Genomic DNA, 18,301 nt, shown 5'->3' on the forward strand with positions numbered 1-18,301 from the left:
AGTGATGGGAATGGAAGTGGTGGGGATGAGGATGGTGACAGGTGCTGTTATTTGAGAACTTCATGTGCATTGACTCAGTTTAGTTTCTGACAGCCCTGTGAGATGGGAACTTTGAGTCTCCTTGGGTGCATAGGAGAAAACTGAGACACAGAACATGTATCCCTTGTCCAGGCCAGTGCCCCTACCCTGCCCACTTGGTGTTCTCCATCACCCTAAATGGAGTCCTCTCTTGCCTGGCACAAGCTGCTCAAATGCTTCTTCTGCCAGGTTCTCTAAATTCATGACTTTCTGGTCCCAAGCAGCTGGTCTTCTTGTTCCAGCCAGCATTTACCACCTGTAGCTCTTTCCTTCTAAACTGCCCTTACTATCTCCATTGCCTTCAGCCCACTCTTCCTGCCCCTCTGTCCTGGCTGCGCACTGTCTCCTCTTCCCTGGGTACTGTACCCCTTAGGACAGCTGCTTCTCTGGCTTCAATCTGTGGACAGCTCTCCTGCCTGCCTCTCAGTCTTTTTTTAGAATGGGCAGTTTAGGTCTGCCCAAGCCCCTGAGAAATAATATTTTAAAACTGATAACAGAGACAGTAGTGCCACATGGAATCAGCAAAGCAGAGAAGCACCTTCAGGTTAGGGCTTGCAGTGAAGGTTGGAGCTGGAGCAAGGGCTCACCTGGGGCAGCAGGTGGGACTTGGGTAGGTGGGGAGAACAGGAGGGAGCTGCACCCTGGACCCGTGACAAAGGCTGGGCAGAGCCAGTGCTGAGGCCTGGAGTCAAGGAGCAGATAATGAGAATGTGTAGGCTGCACATCCAGGCTGTGGTTGTGTGGGAGTGACAGGGTGCACTGCACATCTGTAAGCAGGCCAGTGCCCGCAAAAGGCACAGGAAGACACCTGGGAAAACAGATGTGTGTGGTAGCTGCCTCACACAGGTGGAAAGCCAAGAAGTCACTGAATCTCCAGGGTCACAGGCCATGAGAGCTATCCCACAGGTGCAGGGAAGACAGGGAATTGGGGAAATGGAGCAGGATATAGTTAATCCAGCATAAGAAGCCAATGCCTCGTGGTTGTTAGTAATGCTTCTGGGGTTGGCACCTTGCATGTGTAGATAGAAGCTTGGAAGGGGAAGGATTCTGCATTAGAAGATATTCAAGACTGACCTGAGTCTAGGCTGCCTTCTATATGGGACCTTGGGTGGGTCCCTGCCTTCCCCAAGGCTGAATGTGCTGAGTCTTGTCCTGGGGCCTCAGATACCCACCTAAGGCACTTGGATCACAGCCACACCATGAGCCATGGGCTCTTTCCCCATCAAAAAGTAAAATCTAGTCAGGCACAGTGGCACACACCCGTGATCCCAGCACTTGGGAGGCTGAAGAAGGAGGTATTTTATCTCTGTGATGGTATAAGACAAAACCCCAGGCCACTTTATCATTGTATTCCTTCTCATTATATTTAGTTCTTCCTTTTGATTTTAAAATAAATTTCAACCCAAATAACTTTTGTGGGCCCTGGGCACTATACACATGCCACCTGCTAGGGCAGATAGTGCCATCAGGAGCACACAAGCAGCTGTACCATGGCTGCTCTGTAGGCTTCCTGGCCCCTCAGTCCCACCAAGGATTGGTGCAGGTGAGCAGGCCAGTGTGTGCCCTCAGGTCTCCCCTAGTCCTGCATGCCATGGTCTTGTGAGTGACTAGCAGCCAAGGTAGGAACTGCCGTGGAATCCAGTGTGCCAAGGTCTTTACTCGTCCTGTGGCAGGCAGCCCGTGAGTCAAGGGTGAGATGCCAGATGAGCTGAGATTATTGCTTTTGCTTGACCTCAGTCCTGGCAAACGTTGTAGCTGTGGGCACTTCTTTAAAACTGGGCTCCTCCAGCAAGACACCAAAAACACAGGCAACAACTATAACAACCACAAATGGATTGGACTACATTAAAAGTAAAATTTTCTGTGAAGCAAGGACATAATCAATATGTATTTCATATAACCCATGGAATGGGATAAAATATTTGCAAGTCATATATCTAATACAGATTAATATCCAGAATCTAAAAGCACTACTATAACTCAACAACAACAGAAACCCAATTCAAAAATGTGTTAAAACATTTCTCAAGCAGATATTTACAAATGGCCAATAGGATCATGAAAAGATTTTCAATATTACTAATCATTAGGAAAATGCAAATCAAAATCACCATTTGATACCACTTACCACCCATTGGGATGTCTACTATCAAAGAAATAACAAACAACAGATGCTAGCAAGAATGTGGAGCAATTGGAACACTTGTACACTGATGGTGAGAATGTAAAATGGCACAGCCACTGTGGAAAACAGTATGGACGTTTCTCAAATAGACCTAGTAATTCCTCTTGAGTATATACTCCAAATAATTGAAAGCAGAGTCTTGAAGATATATATTTATACTTATGTTCACAGCATCATTATTCATAATAGCCAAAAGGCAGAAGCAATTACACATTTATTGATGGACAAATGAATTAACAAAACATAGTATTTGCCATGTCATATTATTCAACCTTAAAAAGGGGAGTAAATTCTGATATAGGCCATAGCTCAGATGAACCTTGAAAACATTACGCCAGGTGAAATAAACTAATCACAACAAAATAAATGCTGTGTGATTCCTCTCAGATGAAGTTCTTAGAGTGGTCAGAGTCATTAAGACAGAAAATTGAATGGTGGTTTCAGGGGTTGGGAGAGGAAGGAAGAAGGAGTTGATATTTAATGGGGACAGAGTTTGAGTTTACAAGATGAAAGTAGTTCTGTGGATGGATGTTGGTTATGATTGCACAGTTATGAATGTACCTAATGCCACTGAAATGTTCACTTAGAAATGATTTAGCTGGTCAATTTTTTGTTATGTGTATTTTACACATAACAATTTAAAATAATTTTAAAAAACAGATTCTTATTACTCCCTCCTCCAGAATTGTCATTTGCAGTAGAGTATCCCATAATCTATGCTTTCTTCCTAAAAGCAAAATTAGATTACAGTCTTGTGCAAAAGCAGCCTGCAGCTGCACAGAGCACCGTGACCACAGGGCCTCTGCAGCCCGCTGCAGGTGCCCCACCTGTGCATGCGTGCTGTGGTGGACAGCTACCAGCTGGCCATGCTCCTTGGTTACCAGTAAATCATTTCCTGAGCTGAAGGTGAGTGGTTTTATTCTCAGCCTGAGGCTTGTTTGCTCAGAGCAGGCTGCTGGCCTCATCAAGGCCACTAGTGAACTGGAAGACACTGCACATAAGCTCAGGAGGGCCATCTGCACAGTGGTGTCCTGCTGCTGATTGTCTAACAGGCTCCCCGCACCAGTGAGACCACCCAGAGGGTCTGATTTCACCCATCTCCCTGGCGCAGCCCCTGCTGTTCCTTTTCAGATTCTGACCATTTCCTAACCATGTCCAGCCCTTTCATACTCCTGTCCATGGACCCACTTCTTTATTAGTTTATTTGTGGATTCATTTATTGGCTCACTCATTCATTTGTACACTAGTTCATAGGTAGAAGTTGATGGATGTGGCTGGAAGGTGAGCTCTTACGCCATAGTAGGGTGAGTTGGGGACAGATGTGGCCCAGCTTCAGGACCTTGGTGAAGTGTTGTATCCTGCACACAATGGGCAGAAAATGCAGAGCACTACAAAGAGGGTGCCATGGTCTTACTGTCCCTGGCTGCTCTGTTGCAAGTGGCCTGAGGGGTTGAAAGTGGGCCCAGGGAGCCGCACATGACCTAGAGGATGGAGCACGATGAGTTGGGCTGGAGGAGGCCATGGGGATTCAGTGAGCTAGTGAAAGGGGTGAAAGAGGAAAGGTTCTGTGTGACTCAGGTATGTGGCCTGAATGACTAGGTAGAATGTTACCATGATGAGGGTGGAGCAGAATGAGGGGAGCAGGTTTAGTTGGGAGGGTCAGATCATTCTCCAAGCCAGACTGAGATATAGGAGTTGATGGATAATGGCTATGACAAAATCAGGGACAAAATCAGGGCTGAGGGTGGAAATGTCATGGTCATCAGCATAAAGAGTAAAGGATGGCTGCTCTTTACTGGGAAAGAATATAGACAGAGAACAGATAGCTTCCAATATCTAGAGGTTAGGCCCTTGTGCTAGTCCTTTTTTGTTACTATAACAGGATACCTGAAGCAGGTTTCCTTATGTAGAAAAAAGGTTTGCTTTGGCTCACAATTCTGGAGGTGAAAGGTCGAGCAACTACATCTAGCAACACCCTTCTTGCTGGCAGAGTCCCAAAGTGAGGCAGGGCATCACATGACAAAAAGACAGGGAACATGTGTACATGTGTATGTATGTGTTCATCTGGTCTGTCTCCTCTTATAAAGTCCCTAAAATTCAAGCATGGCAGGTTCACCCTAATACCTTCATCTAATCCCAATCATTTCTAAACACCATAGTCAAATCAAGTGTCCATCCTGTTAATACATCACAATGGGGATTAAATTCAACGTGTGAAGCCTTGGGGGACAGACACAAATCACATATAAACCATAGCAGCTGAGGAGGAGGAGGAGGCGGCCAGCAAAGGGGGTGAGCAGGCATGGATGGAATCAGAATGATGCTGGTGAACACCAAAGACAGAGGAGGTCCTCAGAGCAGCCAGAGAGGAGGGAGTGAATACCAGGGGGTAGGGGCAGCTGCCAGAGTGAGCACAGAGTGCTCAACAGAGCCAAAGAAGCAGAGAGTCCAAGAGCCCTGCCTTCAGAGGATTAAGAAAATGACCAACCACACAGAATTCTCTACCCGGAAAAATAAATAAATTGCCAAGATTAAAATAAAACTGGTTTTTTTTTTTTTTTTAAAAAAAAAAGGCAAGCCACAGGCTCCTATAACAATGAGTGGGATGGGGCAGGAATGCTTTTTTGGGGAACAGGGATCAAACTCAGGGGCACTCAGCCACTGAGTCACATCCCCAGCACCATTTTGTATTTTTATGTAGAGACAGGGTCTCACTGATTTGCTCAGTGCCTTATTTTTGCTGAGGCTGGCTTTGAACTTTGGCCATCCTCTTGCCTCAGCCTCCTGAGCCACTGGGATTATAGGAAGGCTTTTAAATGCCAGTTCAGTTGAGCCGGGGCCTCAAGGCTCCTGATTGCGCATTCAATGTAGACAGTCTGTAAAAATGTATTCTTTTGTGTCAAATATTTGACTACAGTAAAGAAAAAAACAGAATGGGAAGTGGGAGGGGAGCAGTAAGGTAGATGGGTCACATCCTGAGAGGATGACTGCCCAGCTCTAGGCTGAGGGACCCCCCACAGGGACAGCTGGTCTGCACTGGGGAGAGTCACCTCCTCATACCCTGGCCCCTGAGGAGGAGCCACAGAGGTCTGTTTCCCATTCTCAGGAAGATGATTGCATTAGGAAATCGTCTGTTAAGAAAATTCTGCTGGGTCATAATAAAACTGTCATCTGCATCGTCTGCCACTTGTCAAGGGTGGGAGCAGGGCTGGTGCCTGAGAGGGATTCTGCAGGAAGGGTCTGCCCTGCCCAAGCAATGGAGTGGCTTCTAATTTCACCAAGTGCTTGAACTGTACCATTCTTGCAATTTTTTTCCCCTTCCTTTGAAGTTCTGAATTCCAGCGTTTATGTGGCCATCCTGAAGAGATGTTTAATTGTCTGGAGCTGCATTTGTGTTTATGCACAGGATGGCATAAACTGTATTTCCTCTGGTCAACTTACCATGTTTGGGCCAAGGGAGGGCCTGCCCAGGTCTGCCCTGGAAGGGTCAAAGGGTAGCATGATTACCACAGATGATGGTGGTGAGGTCCAAGGAGCTTCAGGTGAGCCACATGTGGCTTTCAGTGGGCACTTGGGGCAGCCAGAACTCTGTGCAGAGCTAGTGACGGTCAGCCCCTGCCTCAGGCAGCCCAGTAGGCATGACTGGAGCATACAGTGCTGGGGCCATGCTTAGTGTGTCTGCACTGAGTGTACGAAAGAATGTATGCGAGAGTAGGTGAGCAGCAGAAAATATCTGTACTTGTATGGGATGGTGAGGGTACAACAGTGTGCAAGACTGTGACTATGAGAATATGTGTGACTGTGTGTGTGCTTATATATAAAAATAACGTGCCAGGGGCAGTGGTGCACGCCTGTAATCCCAGCAGCTCAGGAGGCTGAGACAGGAGGATCATGAGATCAAAGCCAGCCTCAGCAAAAGGGAGGCGCTAAGCAACTCAGTGAGACCCTGTATCTAAATAAAATCAAAAAGGATTGGAAATGTCGGTTAGTAGTTGAGAGGCCCTAAGTTCGAACCCTGGTATCAAGAAAAAATGAATGTGAGAAAGTATGGTGCAATGCCAGTGTATGAAAGAATGAGTCTAAGACAATGATGTATGTGTCAGTCTGGGTCCAACCAGAGATAGACCCATGCGGGCATTGTGGGCATTGAGACTGCAGCAGTTTAGCTAAAAGTTCCTGACTTCTGTGAAAGGGTAACCAGAGGCATGGAAGAGCCCTCTGATGTACCCTTGAAGAGGAAGAACACCCTCCCCAGCAATAGTCAGAGCTGGCTGAAGGAGCTGGGTCACAGGATCAGGACTGGCCATTGTGATAGAGCAGAGACTGTGACTAACACACGGGAAGATCATTTGAGGAATTTTTGGAAGCTTGTTGCTGGGCTTGGGCACGGGCTGCACAGAGACCAAGGGTCTGCAAGCTTTGGGCATATAGCTAGAGTGGAGCATCCTGGATATATCCTGGATATATCCATACCCCTTCCCTTCAGACTGCCAGGCAGCAGGATCCAGCAGGATCCAGAAGACACATGCATTGTGATAAGCAGCAGAATAGAATGCTCAGGATCCAGCAATGGACCTGAAAATGTACCTACATGGACAAAGTGTATGACAAAGCTTGTGTGAGACCGTGTGTACATGTATGGGAGGACGGAGCTCAGGACTGGTTCCCTCTGCATCCAAATATGAATAAACTCAAAATCTCGGGCAAGCGTGGAGTATTGGAAATGGTCTTGCCAGGCTGAAAACAGGTACACAATCAAAACAAAAATCACAGCTGGGTGACTGTGTGTCATGGTTTGGATGTGAGGTGTCCCTTAAAAGCTCACATGTGAGACAATGCAGGAAGGTTCAGAGGAAACAAGAGTCATAATCCAGTGAATTAATCCCCTAATAGGGATTAACTGAGTGGTAACTGAAGTGGTAGGGTGTGGCTGGAGGAGGTGGGGAGTTGGGGCATGGCTTTGGGGTATATATTTGGATCTGACAAATGGAGACCACTGTCTGTGCTTCCTGATAATCCTGTGAACTGCTTTCCTCTGCCACACTCTTCTGCCATTGTGTTCTGCCTCACTTCAAGCCCTGGAGAATGGCCTTCTGTGGACTAATACCTCTGAAACTGTGAGCCCGCAAATAAACTTTTCCTCCTCTACTGTTGTTCTGAGTGGGCCCTTTAGTCACAGCAATGAAAAAGCTGACTGAAACACTGTGTGTACCAGATGAAATCATCCATGCTGGCTAGCAGGCATGTGTTGGGTTTACCTGTGAAGGTAATTTTGAAGGAGGCACTGCCCCAAGGTGACATCACTATACCTCATTGAATACTGAAACTGAGTCCTTACTGAGATAGGGCAATGTGGAAGCAAATGGTATCTTGAACAGATGTGCCTCCATCTTCATTTATGTCAGCCTTTTGCAAAGAGGGAGCTGTGCCTAGCAGGTGTGAATCGACAGTGAGAGGTTGGTAATAATACACTGTAAGAAGTGAGGGCCTATATGCACCTGCACTGGCTGTTCCTCCTGTCCCCAGCACATCCTGTCTGGTTCATAGTTAAATTAAGGTCCCTCTTCTCTGCAGAAGCCACCCATCCCTATGATGCAAAACACCAACCACACTTCGCATCTACATATTTTAATTGGCTGCAACATTTGTGGGGCCCCTTTTTCTAGAATCATGCAGAATTTCAAGATAGTGGTAGCAGAGCTTTAAACCCAGCAGGAACCTTCCAAGAGTAGGTCCACTGAATTGTCCAGGCTGCACCCCTGAGACTGGCCCTGCACCCACCTCCTCAGTTCTTCCCTTGGACCATGTGTTTCTAACTAGAAGTGTCTTTGACAAGAAAGAACATTATAATCCTGAGCCCTGCCACAGGGACCACCTGGGAGGCATTTTAAATGCATTTAAGACTCTTTCTGTTCACAATCATTGCCCGACCCACAAATCCCTTCTGGCAGTAGCAACACTGGGCCCCACATGATCCTGAGGGCCCGGGTCTGCAAAGCAAGGGCCAGGCCAGCCCGTTCTCCCTGGACATGTGGAATTTGTTTTTATTTTTATTTTTTTCGGTGGGGGGTGGAGTGGGCCTATCCCACCTCCCAGCCTCTACCACTGAAGGTAGGAGTGCATCATGAATCACTGGGAGACTCCCAGATGGAATTTGCCCTTATGGCAGGAGGGGTGTGCTGAGCAGGGCATTCCCCCTGGCATGTGCCCAGCTGCTCTCCTATAGCCTCCAGGCATCACAGAGCTGTGTGTCATCAGCTGTCCTTTCCCAGGACCTGCCCTGAAGCTGAGAGTCACCTGCCTCATTGTCAGGGAGCAGGTAGGAACCTGTGGTTCTCTTGGGACCCAGCCCACTCAGCCGTCTGCCTGTGCTTCCAGCTATTAGATGCCATTAGGGGAGGCTTTGTCCTCCTAGGCCACTGGGAAAGGAGAATAGCATTGGGTGTGTGTGGGAAGCTCTGCTGTGGCCCCTCAGGAGACTCTGGTGGTTGGGGCCAGCGGGTAGTGCTCCAGTTGTGGCACTCCCTCTCCAGTATATCACAATGTGATTTTTTCTGGGACCTCCTTAGTTTCCCCTCTCCTTGACAGTGTGAAATTCTTGGTAGCTACAGGGAGAGGATATATAAAGAACTACAATATAAGCCCTGCTTCCCAGAGGTCATGGCCCTCCCTCTTCCCATACCCACTCTTCTATGGAGGGGCTTTCCATGAATGACCTTCCCTTCCATTCTTTGGCTACAATCAATCAATCCATCAATGCTGGGCGGTGGAGCATGGCAGCCCTACCATGGGACGGCCAGGACCAGAACAATATTCCATTTTATGTCCTGCCAGGACCAGAGGAAGGCTTGCTTCAGGTTGGCTTTCCCATCTTTGTTGTTTTTGAGGTTCTCTTTGAGAAACATTCCACAGTGCAAGAAGCCTTCTCGTTTTCTTACTACTTTGGAGCCCCATGTGGTCTTGCCTATTGCCTTTGCCTCCCTCCTGTTGCACTTCATTGCTTTCCCAAATCGCAGAGGAGAACCCATGCAGCTGCCTAATAGACATCTTCTGCTGGTGCCTGGAAGAGGAGCTGCTGTGAGGAGAGTGGGACCTAGGTGGGAATTAACTGATTGAAAAGATAAGTCAGTCATGCGGGAGTATAGGGTTTCTGGTATCTGCTTTGTGTGTTGATATTTTTGTGCATTGTAGAGTTATTTGAGTTTATCAATGTGTTTTAAACATTTTTGCCTGTTTACTCATCTTTTTAAAAATTTGTACTTTTTTGATTGTGGAAAAACATACATAACATAAAATTGACCATCTTAAACTTACATTTTAAGGGTATAGTTCATTAGCAATAAGAACACCCACAGTGTTCATGGTGTTGTGTAACCATCACCACCATCCAGCCACAGAACTTTTCCATCATCCCAAAGTGAAACTCACAATACCCATTAAATAATAATTCGCCATCCCATCCCCAGCCCCTCGCAACCCTCTTTCTACCTTGTGTTTTTGTGAGTGTGACTACTTTAGGTTTCCTAGTTAAGTGAAATCATACAATTTTTGTCTCTTTGTGACTGGTTTATTTCATTTAGCATAATGTCCTTGAAGTTCATCATGCTATAGCATGTGTCAGAAAATTCTTTCTTTTTATCTTTGCTGCCTGTACCTCAGATAGGGTAATAATTTCCAGGATATATAAAGAATTTTAACTCCCCCTCCCCGAAAAACAAATAATCCAGTCAATAAATGGGCAAAGGAACTGAACAGACACTTCTCAAAAGAAGAAATAGGAATGGTCAACAAATATATGAAAAATATTTTCTAGAAATTAGAGAAATGCAAATTAAAACTACACTGAGATTTCATCTCACTCCAGTCAGAATGGCAATTATCAATAATACAAGTAACAATACATTTTGGCGAGGATGTGGGGGAAAGTACACACATATATTGTTGGTGGGTCAGCAAATTGGTACAACTATTCTGGAAAGTGATATAGAGATTCCTCAAAAAACTAGGAATGGAAATAGCTAAACTATGTTCCCATGAACAGATGAATGGATAAAGAAAATGTACTGTATATACATAGTGGAGTATTACTCAGCCATTAAGAAGAATGACTTTATGACATTTGTTAGTAAATGATGGTCTTGGAAATTGTCATCCTAAGTGAAATAAGCCAGTCCCCCAAAGCCAAAAGTTGAATGTTTTCACTAATGACATGGAAGCTAACCCACAATAAAGAGGGTAAGGAAAGAATGGGAATTCAATAAATAGACAAAGGTGAATGAAGAGAAAGAAGAGGGGATGGGAAAAGGAGAGACACTGGAATGAATCTGTCATAATTTTCCTGTATACACCACAGTGAATCCCACCATCATGTACATCCACAAGAATGGAGGTCCTAATTAGAATAAGATATACCCCATGCTTGTATAATTATATCAAAATGGATTCTACTGTCATATATAACATAAGGTAAAAAATAAATAAAAGAATTTCCTTCCCTTTTTTTTAGGGGGTGTGATACCAGGAATTAAACTCAGGGGTACTCATCCTCTGAGCCCCATCCCCAGCCATATTTTGTATTTTATTTAGAGATAGGGTCTCACTGAATTGTTTAGCACCTTGCCATTGCTGAGGCTGGCTTTTAACTTGAGATCCTCCTGCTTCAGCCTCCTGAGCCACTGGTATTATAGGTATGCACCATCATGCCCAGCAAATTTCCTTCCTTTTTAAGGTAGCATACTATTCCATTGTATATACCATATATAGCACGTTTTGTTTATTCATTCATCCATTGATGAGCATTGGGGTTGCTTCCACCTTTTGGCTATTATGAATAGTGCTGCTATGAGCATGGGTGTGCAGATGTCTCTTTGAGACCTAACTTTCAGTTCTTTTGAGTGTATTCCCAGAAGTGGAATTGCTGGGTCTGATGGTAATTCTGTTTTAATGTTTTCAGGAACCGCCACACTGTTTCCTACAGCTTACTGTTCTATTTCATTCTCACCAATGGTGAGAAAATTCTTACTATTAAATAAAACACTCTAATTATGAAAATTATTGGACATATCCCAAATTGCAGCACAGTTCATGAAGCTCCTTTGTAGACTCATCCAGTCACAGCCAAGGTCAATATTCCAGCTTCCTCATTGCAGCTGCACCTCTGCCAATAATCACATTGGGGGTTTATCAGTTTTTTAAGGCAAAATTTGCAGAGGTCGAAATGCACAGATAAGCTGCACAATGTTGACAGATGGATATGGCCACATGACCTACCTCCTTATCATTTACATTTCCCATAAAGTCCCCTCCTGTCATTCCCAGGCAGTCAACCCTATCCCAGCCCAACAGACAACCAGTCTAATAAATTACCTAGAATCAGACCATGTGTCTTCGTTCTGTCTGACTTCTTCAGCATGGCATGATTTCCACGAGATCCATCCAGACTGTTATACCAGTAGTTCATCCCTTTATATTGATATCATCCCTTTGTATCATGGTATAGCACTGAGGCTCTTTCTAGCTCTCAGCTATTCTGAATAATCCTGCATTTACAATTATGTCATTTGATGGATGGATGTTTTTTTGTTTCTATTGGAAAATGGAATAGAGTTCTGGGTCATATAGTAGGAATGTGTTTAAAGGTTGACTACTTCGTTAGGAAGTTCTTTCTTTGTTTCGGGAAGTTGTTGCCTGTCCTGCTTGTCTGTCAGCATCTCATACCCTTGAAAATGCTAGCTCTGTGTGGTTTATTCAGAAGCCACCGTGAATGTGCCACTTGTGTGTGACTCAGGTGTTATGACACTTGGGTAATTAAATAATGATACTGAAGCAGTTTTATACTTCCTCCCCTTTGTCCCTCCTTTTCCATTTTTCTGTTTTAATGTAGTGTAATTTTAGTCAGTGTTTAGGTACACAAATAATTCTGTGTTCACATTCTTTGGACTAAAAGAAATTCCTGCTAAGCCAAGCTATGGAACCAAACCTAGGTGCCCTACAACAGATGAATGGATAAAGAAAATGTAGTATATATACATAAGAGTATTACTCAGCCATAAAGAAGAATAAAATTATGGCATTTTCCAGTAAATGGATGCATGTGAAATAAGCTAAATAAGCTAGTCCCCAAAACACCAAAGGCAGAATGTACTTTCTGGTATGTGGATGCTAACCCACAACAAGGGAGGGGAAAATTAGAAGTTCTTCAGACTAGACAAGGGGGCATGAAGGGAAGGGAGAGGGATGGGAATAGAAAAGACAATAGAAGGAATTGGACATATCTTTCCTATCCTTATATATGAGTACACAACCAATGTAACTCTACATCATATACAGCCACAATCATGGGATCTGATTTGAAACAAGTCATACTTGTTGTATATATGTACGTCAACATATACCCTACTGTCATGTATATCTAGAAGGAACAAATTTTAAAAAGACCATTATTAAAAATATCTGATCATTTAAGAAGTATTAATTTCATGACTTGCAAATAGAAGTTATTTATGATCCTTCAAGATATCAGGTAAATATGTATTAGTAGAGTTAAACTATAGAAACTCATATTACTTTACATGTTTTTATACATTATAAAAAAAAGACTTTAAAATAAATAAATTTTAAAAAAGACTATAAAATAAAATAAAATAAATCCCTGCTAAGATCAGAGTTTTAAATTAATGATGTTTTATTTTTAACTCATGAAGAAGCCATTATTTCCACCCTCCCTCACACACTTCCTTGCTTCTTGTAGCTCCCCTGGGCCTCTACTTCTCTAGAGATGCTTACTGGGAGAGGTTGTATGTGGACCAGCCAGCTGGCACACCCCTGCTCTATGTCCATGCCCTCCGAGATGCCCCTGGAGAGGTGCCCAGCTTTCACCTGGGCCAGCACCTCTATGGCTTCCATCGCCCACGGCTGCATGAGAATAACTGGATCCGTGTCCAGGAGGACACTGGCCTTCTCTACCTCAACCAGAGCCTGGATCACACTTCCTGGGAGAAGCTCAGCATTCGCAGTAAGAGAGCACACCCCACCTCTGCTTCATCCTCAGGCCACCCTCCCCAGGGCTTTTGTGGGTAAGGGTATAAGGGGCAAGGTGAGGCTGGTTGCCAGGCAAGGGACTCCCATAAGTTTGGGGCACTGATGATCCTTTGACTTGCAGAAGTTATAAGCTTAGAGACCACTGGGAATGATTTGGGTACTCTCTCCAGGACTCAGAAGCCTTTTTCAGTGAGGTTAACCATGAGCTTATGAAAGAAGGATTCAGAAGGGTTGGGGGAAAAACATCTCAAGGATTTGATTTAGCTGATGACCTGGAACTTGCTGGAGAAGAAGCAGTTCCCAGAAAACCTATCTTCCCACTGACAGCAGACTCCCCTTATACCTGGTGGGGACTCAGTCCTGGCCAAGGTATCCAAGGAGGGAAGCAGAGCAAAAGGAAGACCTGGCCGGCTGCACAGACCAGGAGTCAGAGTTGCAGCCAAGGCCACATGTGACCATGGCCCCAGGTGGGGTGGAGATACCTCACAATGCTTTGTGGTATGAAATGTTGATTACGTACCCAGTAGCTCCCCCTCCCTAATATCGCCCTCACCGCCCTGACCGCATGGCCTCACTCAACCTTACAATGGCCCTGAGCCCCTGTCCATAGGTGAGAGGCACGTCCTATGTCACAAATACAGAACAAGTGACACTGCCCAACATTGGAAGAATGACTGACCAGTCTTCCACGGCAGCCAAGGTCACACAGTCCCTTGGTGGGGAGTGGGGAAGGGATGGGCAGTTCTCTTCCAGGGCAGTTCCTGGAGGAGGTGGCTATGATATGGGCCTTGTTTCCATGTACATTTAGTTGCCGCCATCTTCCTCTTGAGCCCCCAGTAGGAAACTTGACGAACTCTAGAGATCCCCAGTGGGGGTCAGGGTGGAATTTGTTATGGGCCCGTGTTTCTTCAGAGCCCCGAGCCATCCACTGCCTAATTGAGCTAAGATCCAGACCTTCTTGAAGTTACTGTGGTTCCTCGGTGGTAGAACCTGATGGAAATTCCCCTCTAGGTGCTGGGGAAGTCTAATTACAGGATATGTCAAAAATAAGATCACCTGGGGAAGTTTGTGGTGTGTGGGGAGTGCTGCTAGTCACCATATACTGTAGGAGCCAACCCTGAGAAGCTGTCCACCTGCCGGAGGTCCGGGAACATTAAACCTAGTGCTCCGAGGCTCCCTGAGGAGAGACATTTGAAATGAGAGCTGAATTGCAAGAGGGTTGGGCTTGGGGGGCACTGGTGCTCCAGGCCCTAGGATCCAGCCAGCAAGATGGGGAGGTGGCGACTGGAGCTGGGAGCCCAGCAGAGTCCTGTGGACCACAGGTCTTGCCCCCTCCCATTCCCCATGACTTTTTCTCTCCCTACAGATGGTGGCTTCCCCCTGCTCACCATCTTCCTCCAGGTCTTCCTGTCATCCACACCCCTGCGTGAAAGTGAGTGCCAGTGGCCGGGTTGTGCCCGCGTGTACTTCTCCTTCTACAACACCTCCTTCCCAGCTTGCAGCTCCCTCAAACCCAGAGAGCTGTGCTTTCCTGAGACAGGCCTCTCCTTCCGCATCCGGGAAAATAGGCCCCCTGGCACCTTCCATCAGTTCCGCCTGCTGCCCGTGCAGTCCTTTTGCCCTAACATCAGTGTGGCCTACAGGCTTCTGGAAGGTGAGTGCCTACCTCATGGCGCTGCAGGCCAGATGCAGTGCTGTGAGCACTTAGGATAAGCCATCTGGTTTACTGTCCACCACTATTTAACATTCCATAAATATCTCTTGGATGTCTGCTGTGGGCCGGATACTGTTCTAGGAGCTAAGGAAGCAGCAGTGAATAAACAGGCTGGCATTCTACCTGCTAGGAACTTCCCTTTATACGAGAGATAGAACCTATGAACATACCAAAGAAATCAGATGGCTTCTGGAAAAAAAATGAGGTGGGAAGAAAAGCCAGGAGACAGGGAGTGGGGAGTGGTGGAGACCACTATCTTTAATTAGGTGGTTGGGGCAAGGGCCCCTGAGCAAAAATGAGTCCATGCCAGGTGGGACAGATCTTGCCCCTTGGAAGGTACCACAGTGGGACCCTGTGTCACCCACATGGAGTGCAGAAGAACAGAGGTTGATGGGAACAGGGTAGGTCCAGGTCTGGGAGCAACTTTCAGATCTGTGCACCCTGAGGGACACAGGGAGTCTCTGTAGAGCCTGTGGCAGTGCCAGGCATGGAGCAGCACTTCAGCCTTATCCCATCTGCTGGGGAGAAAACTGAGGCATGGAGGCAGAATCACCCATCTAAAGTTACAAGGCAAGAGGTATAGAGCTGGAATGCAAATCAGAAGTTGGGAAATATTTGTGCATTAACATCAAATCATATGCCTAATGTTCACCGTGTTTGTTTTCAAGTGGTAGAACTATTGGCTCTATTTCTCATTTTCTGAAATGAGCAAATATTATTTCAGTAATTTAAAAGTTGCTAAATATTTTTTTTAAATGAGCCATGGCCTGGAGCTGGCTCTCTGGACCTGCAGCCTCTCCACACAAACCTACTCCAGATGGAAGCTGGGGGTAAGATGGTGTGAGTGCATCCCAGGCCTTTCCTGCCTAATCAGGGAAGAGGATTGTCACACTGCTTCCTCTCCATCAGCCTGAGTGAAAGCCAGAAAAGAACAAAACCACACATCACTGCAAATCTGGGCTTGTGACACAGGGCTCCCTGCCCCTATGGAACCAGGAAGGTGGCATATAGAGCCCTCCCATGAACCAACTTCTCTTACTACCAGCATGCCTATGAGTTCCGGCAATGACTGCAGTGCCCCACCCACCCACCCATTCAGCTGCTCTGGGTGGGACCCTGAGGAAAGCAGTTCATCCTGTGCTCAGCCAGGTGGTCACTTGGGCTTCTGGTCTGCTTGGTGTACAGGTGAGAGTCTGCCCTTCCGCTGTGCTCCGGACAGCCTAGAGGTGAGCACGCGCTGGGCCCTGGATCGTGAGCAGCAGGAGAAATACGATCTGGTAGCCCAGTGCACCGTGCGCATTGGAAAACATGAGGAGGAGGTGATGGTGCCCTTCCCTGTGACCGTGTATGATGAGGACGACTCGGCCCCCACCTTCCTTGGAGGTGTGGACACCGCCAGTGCAGTGGTCAAATTCAAGCGGAAGGAGGTGTTTGTCTTGCACCTGCATGTCTGTCATTCCCATTCTTTCTGTTTGTTGTCTGTATCTATCCAAAGTTTATCCCTTGGTCTTTTAGCCATCCAACCATGTGACTGTCCTTTCATTTGTCCTTCTGTCTGTCAGGCTGTCTGCCTACCAGCAGCCTGCTGGGTCCCAACTTGAGAGCCAGGGTACCCTTTGTGCCCAGCTTGAGTCTGACCAGGTGGACCAAACAGAGTGTGTCTGGAGCACACTTTTGATCACCTGTGCCTCTGCACCCCAGCAGGGCTTCTTGCCAGGGGAGGATACACTTCCAAGAAGGCCTTCCCCATGCCCGTACATAGGTAACCACCCTTGCACAGGAGGGCCTTTAAGGCATAAGGGAAGGAGCTGGATATTGGAAAGACTGGAAGATCCTGCCTGGATCTTTCTGCATTGCCCAGGCGGATCCCTGCCCCACCCTTTTCTGTCCTGGAGTGATGGAGCGCTACTGCCACCTGCTGGGTCTCAGACCATAATGCAGTCAGTCCTATCCGCAGGCGCAATGGAATGGAGAAGCGGGAACCACCTTTGCCTTGCGTTGCCCTTTCCTGCTTCTCTGGGAACTGCAGGTGCAGGTTTGGGGGGGATGGGTTGGGGCTGAGAGGAAAGTTCATCATGTGGTAAAGAACACGTGATCTTGGCAGGGCAACCTTGGGATGACCACGGGGAGCTTGGTGAAGGAGCTCCAAGGTGCCCTGTGGCTTTATACACAGCCCTTTCCAACCTGGTGTACAGAAGATACTTGGGGGAGAGCATTTGGGGGTACACGTAAGTTTGGGTACCGTTCTGCCGTCTGTCACTGTAATGTTGAGCTGACCCTTGTTGTGGGGGCAGGCATCTTGCTTAGGGCAGAGTGAGGGTGCTCCTGCACTTTGGGGACCTGGAAGAGAACTGTTAGCACAGCACTTGGGCACCTGATCTGAGCCACCTTACAGGAAGTGCCTCAAACCTGTTGTACAGTTGAGGCAAAGTCACCCAAGGAAAGTGACTAGGCCAGCTGGCAAGTGGTCCCATGATGACTAAAACCCAGGTTGGTCAGTCTACAGGGTCGGCTCTGACAGCGCTCATCTGGCTCATCTGGTCCACTTGTGGGCTGTGCCACGTCATGTGTCCTCCCAAGGACACCTACTCTGACTGATGCTCTCTTTACCCCACAGGGCACTGTGGTAGCCACCCTCCGTGTCTTTGATGCGGATGTGGTGCCAGCATCTGGGGAACTTGTAAGGCGGTACACAAACACACTGCTCCCTGGTGACCCCTGGGCTCAGCAGATCTTCCGCGTGGAGCATTCGCCCAACGAGACCTTAGTCCAGGCCAACGGCAGCTTCGTGCGGGCAACTGTGCATGACTATAGTAAGGATGGCTGGTGGCACATAGCTCTTCCCAGGGCCTCAGGGCTGGCTGAGCTTACCTCCCTTGAGACCACACAACATACGCACATACCCCATATACTCACCACACAAATACCCCATACACATAAGACATACTATGCATATGTAGTATACACACCACACACACTACTATGCATTGCATACATATACCATGCACTCACCAAAACATACACATAGTACAAATATACCACACACCTCTCCACATCACTCACACTTTACATATAAACACAGCATACATCCTATCTACACACACTACACAATGCCCTGTACACAGACATCTTTTATACACAGCACATATGTATAAGCACTGCATAAATACACATAAACCACTCACCCCATACACATTAACACAAAAAATATGTACCAAAATACATAACACCCTGTACATACATGAAACAATCAGGACATATATACATACTCCACACACACACAC

General features: G+C 46.7%; 1 protein-coding gene across 1 annotated transcript in view; it reads left to right on the forward strand.

The window, feature by feature from the left end:
- Ret (ret proto-oncogene) overlaps positions 1-18,301 on the forward strand; it is a 51,483-nt gene that overhangs the window by 11,364 nt on the left and 21,818 nt on the right. Inside the window, exons 2-5 of the mRNA XM_076835284.1 lie at positions 13,014-13,277; positions 14,670-14,957; positions 16,203-16,444; positions 17,635-17,830. Of these exons, the coding sequence (XP_076691399.1) occupies positions 13,014-13,277; positions 14,670-14,957; positions 16,203-16,444; positions 17,635-17,830 (990 nt within the window). The remainder of the gene's footprint in view (positions 1-13,013; positions 13,278-14,669; positions 14,958-16,202; positions 16,445-17,634; positions 17,831-18,301) is intronic.

This window comes from Callospermophilus lateralis, chromosome 15 (genome assembly GCF_048772815.1).
Source record: "Callospermophilus lateralis isolate mCalLat2 chromosome 15, mCalLat2.hap1, whole genome shotgun sequence".
NCBI lineage: Eukaryota > Metazoa > Chordata > Mammalia > Rodentia > Sciuridae > Callospermophilus > Callospermophilus lateralis.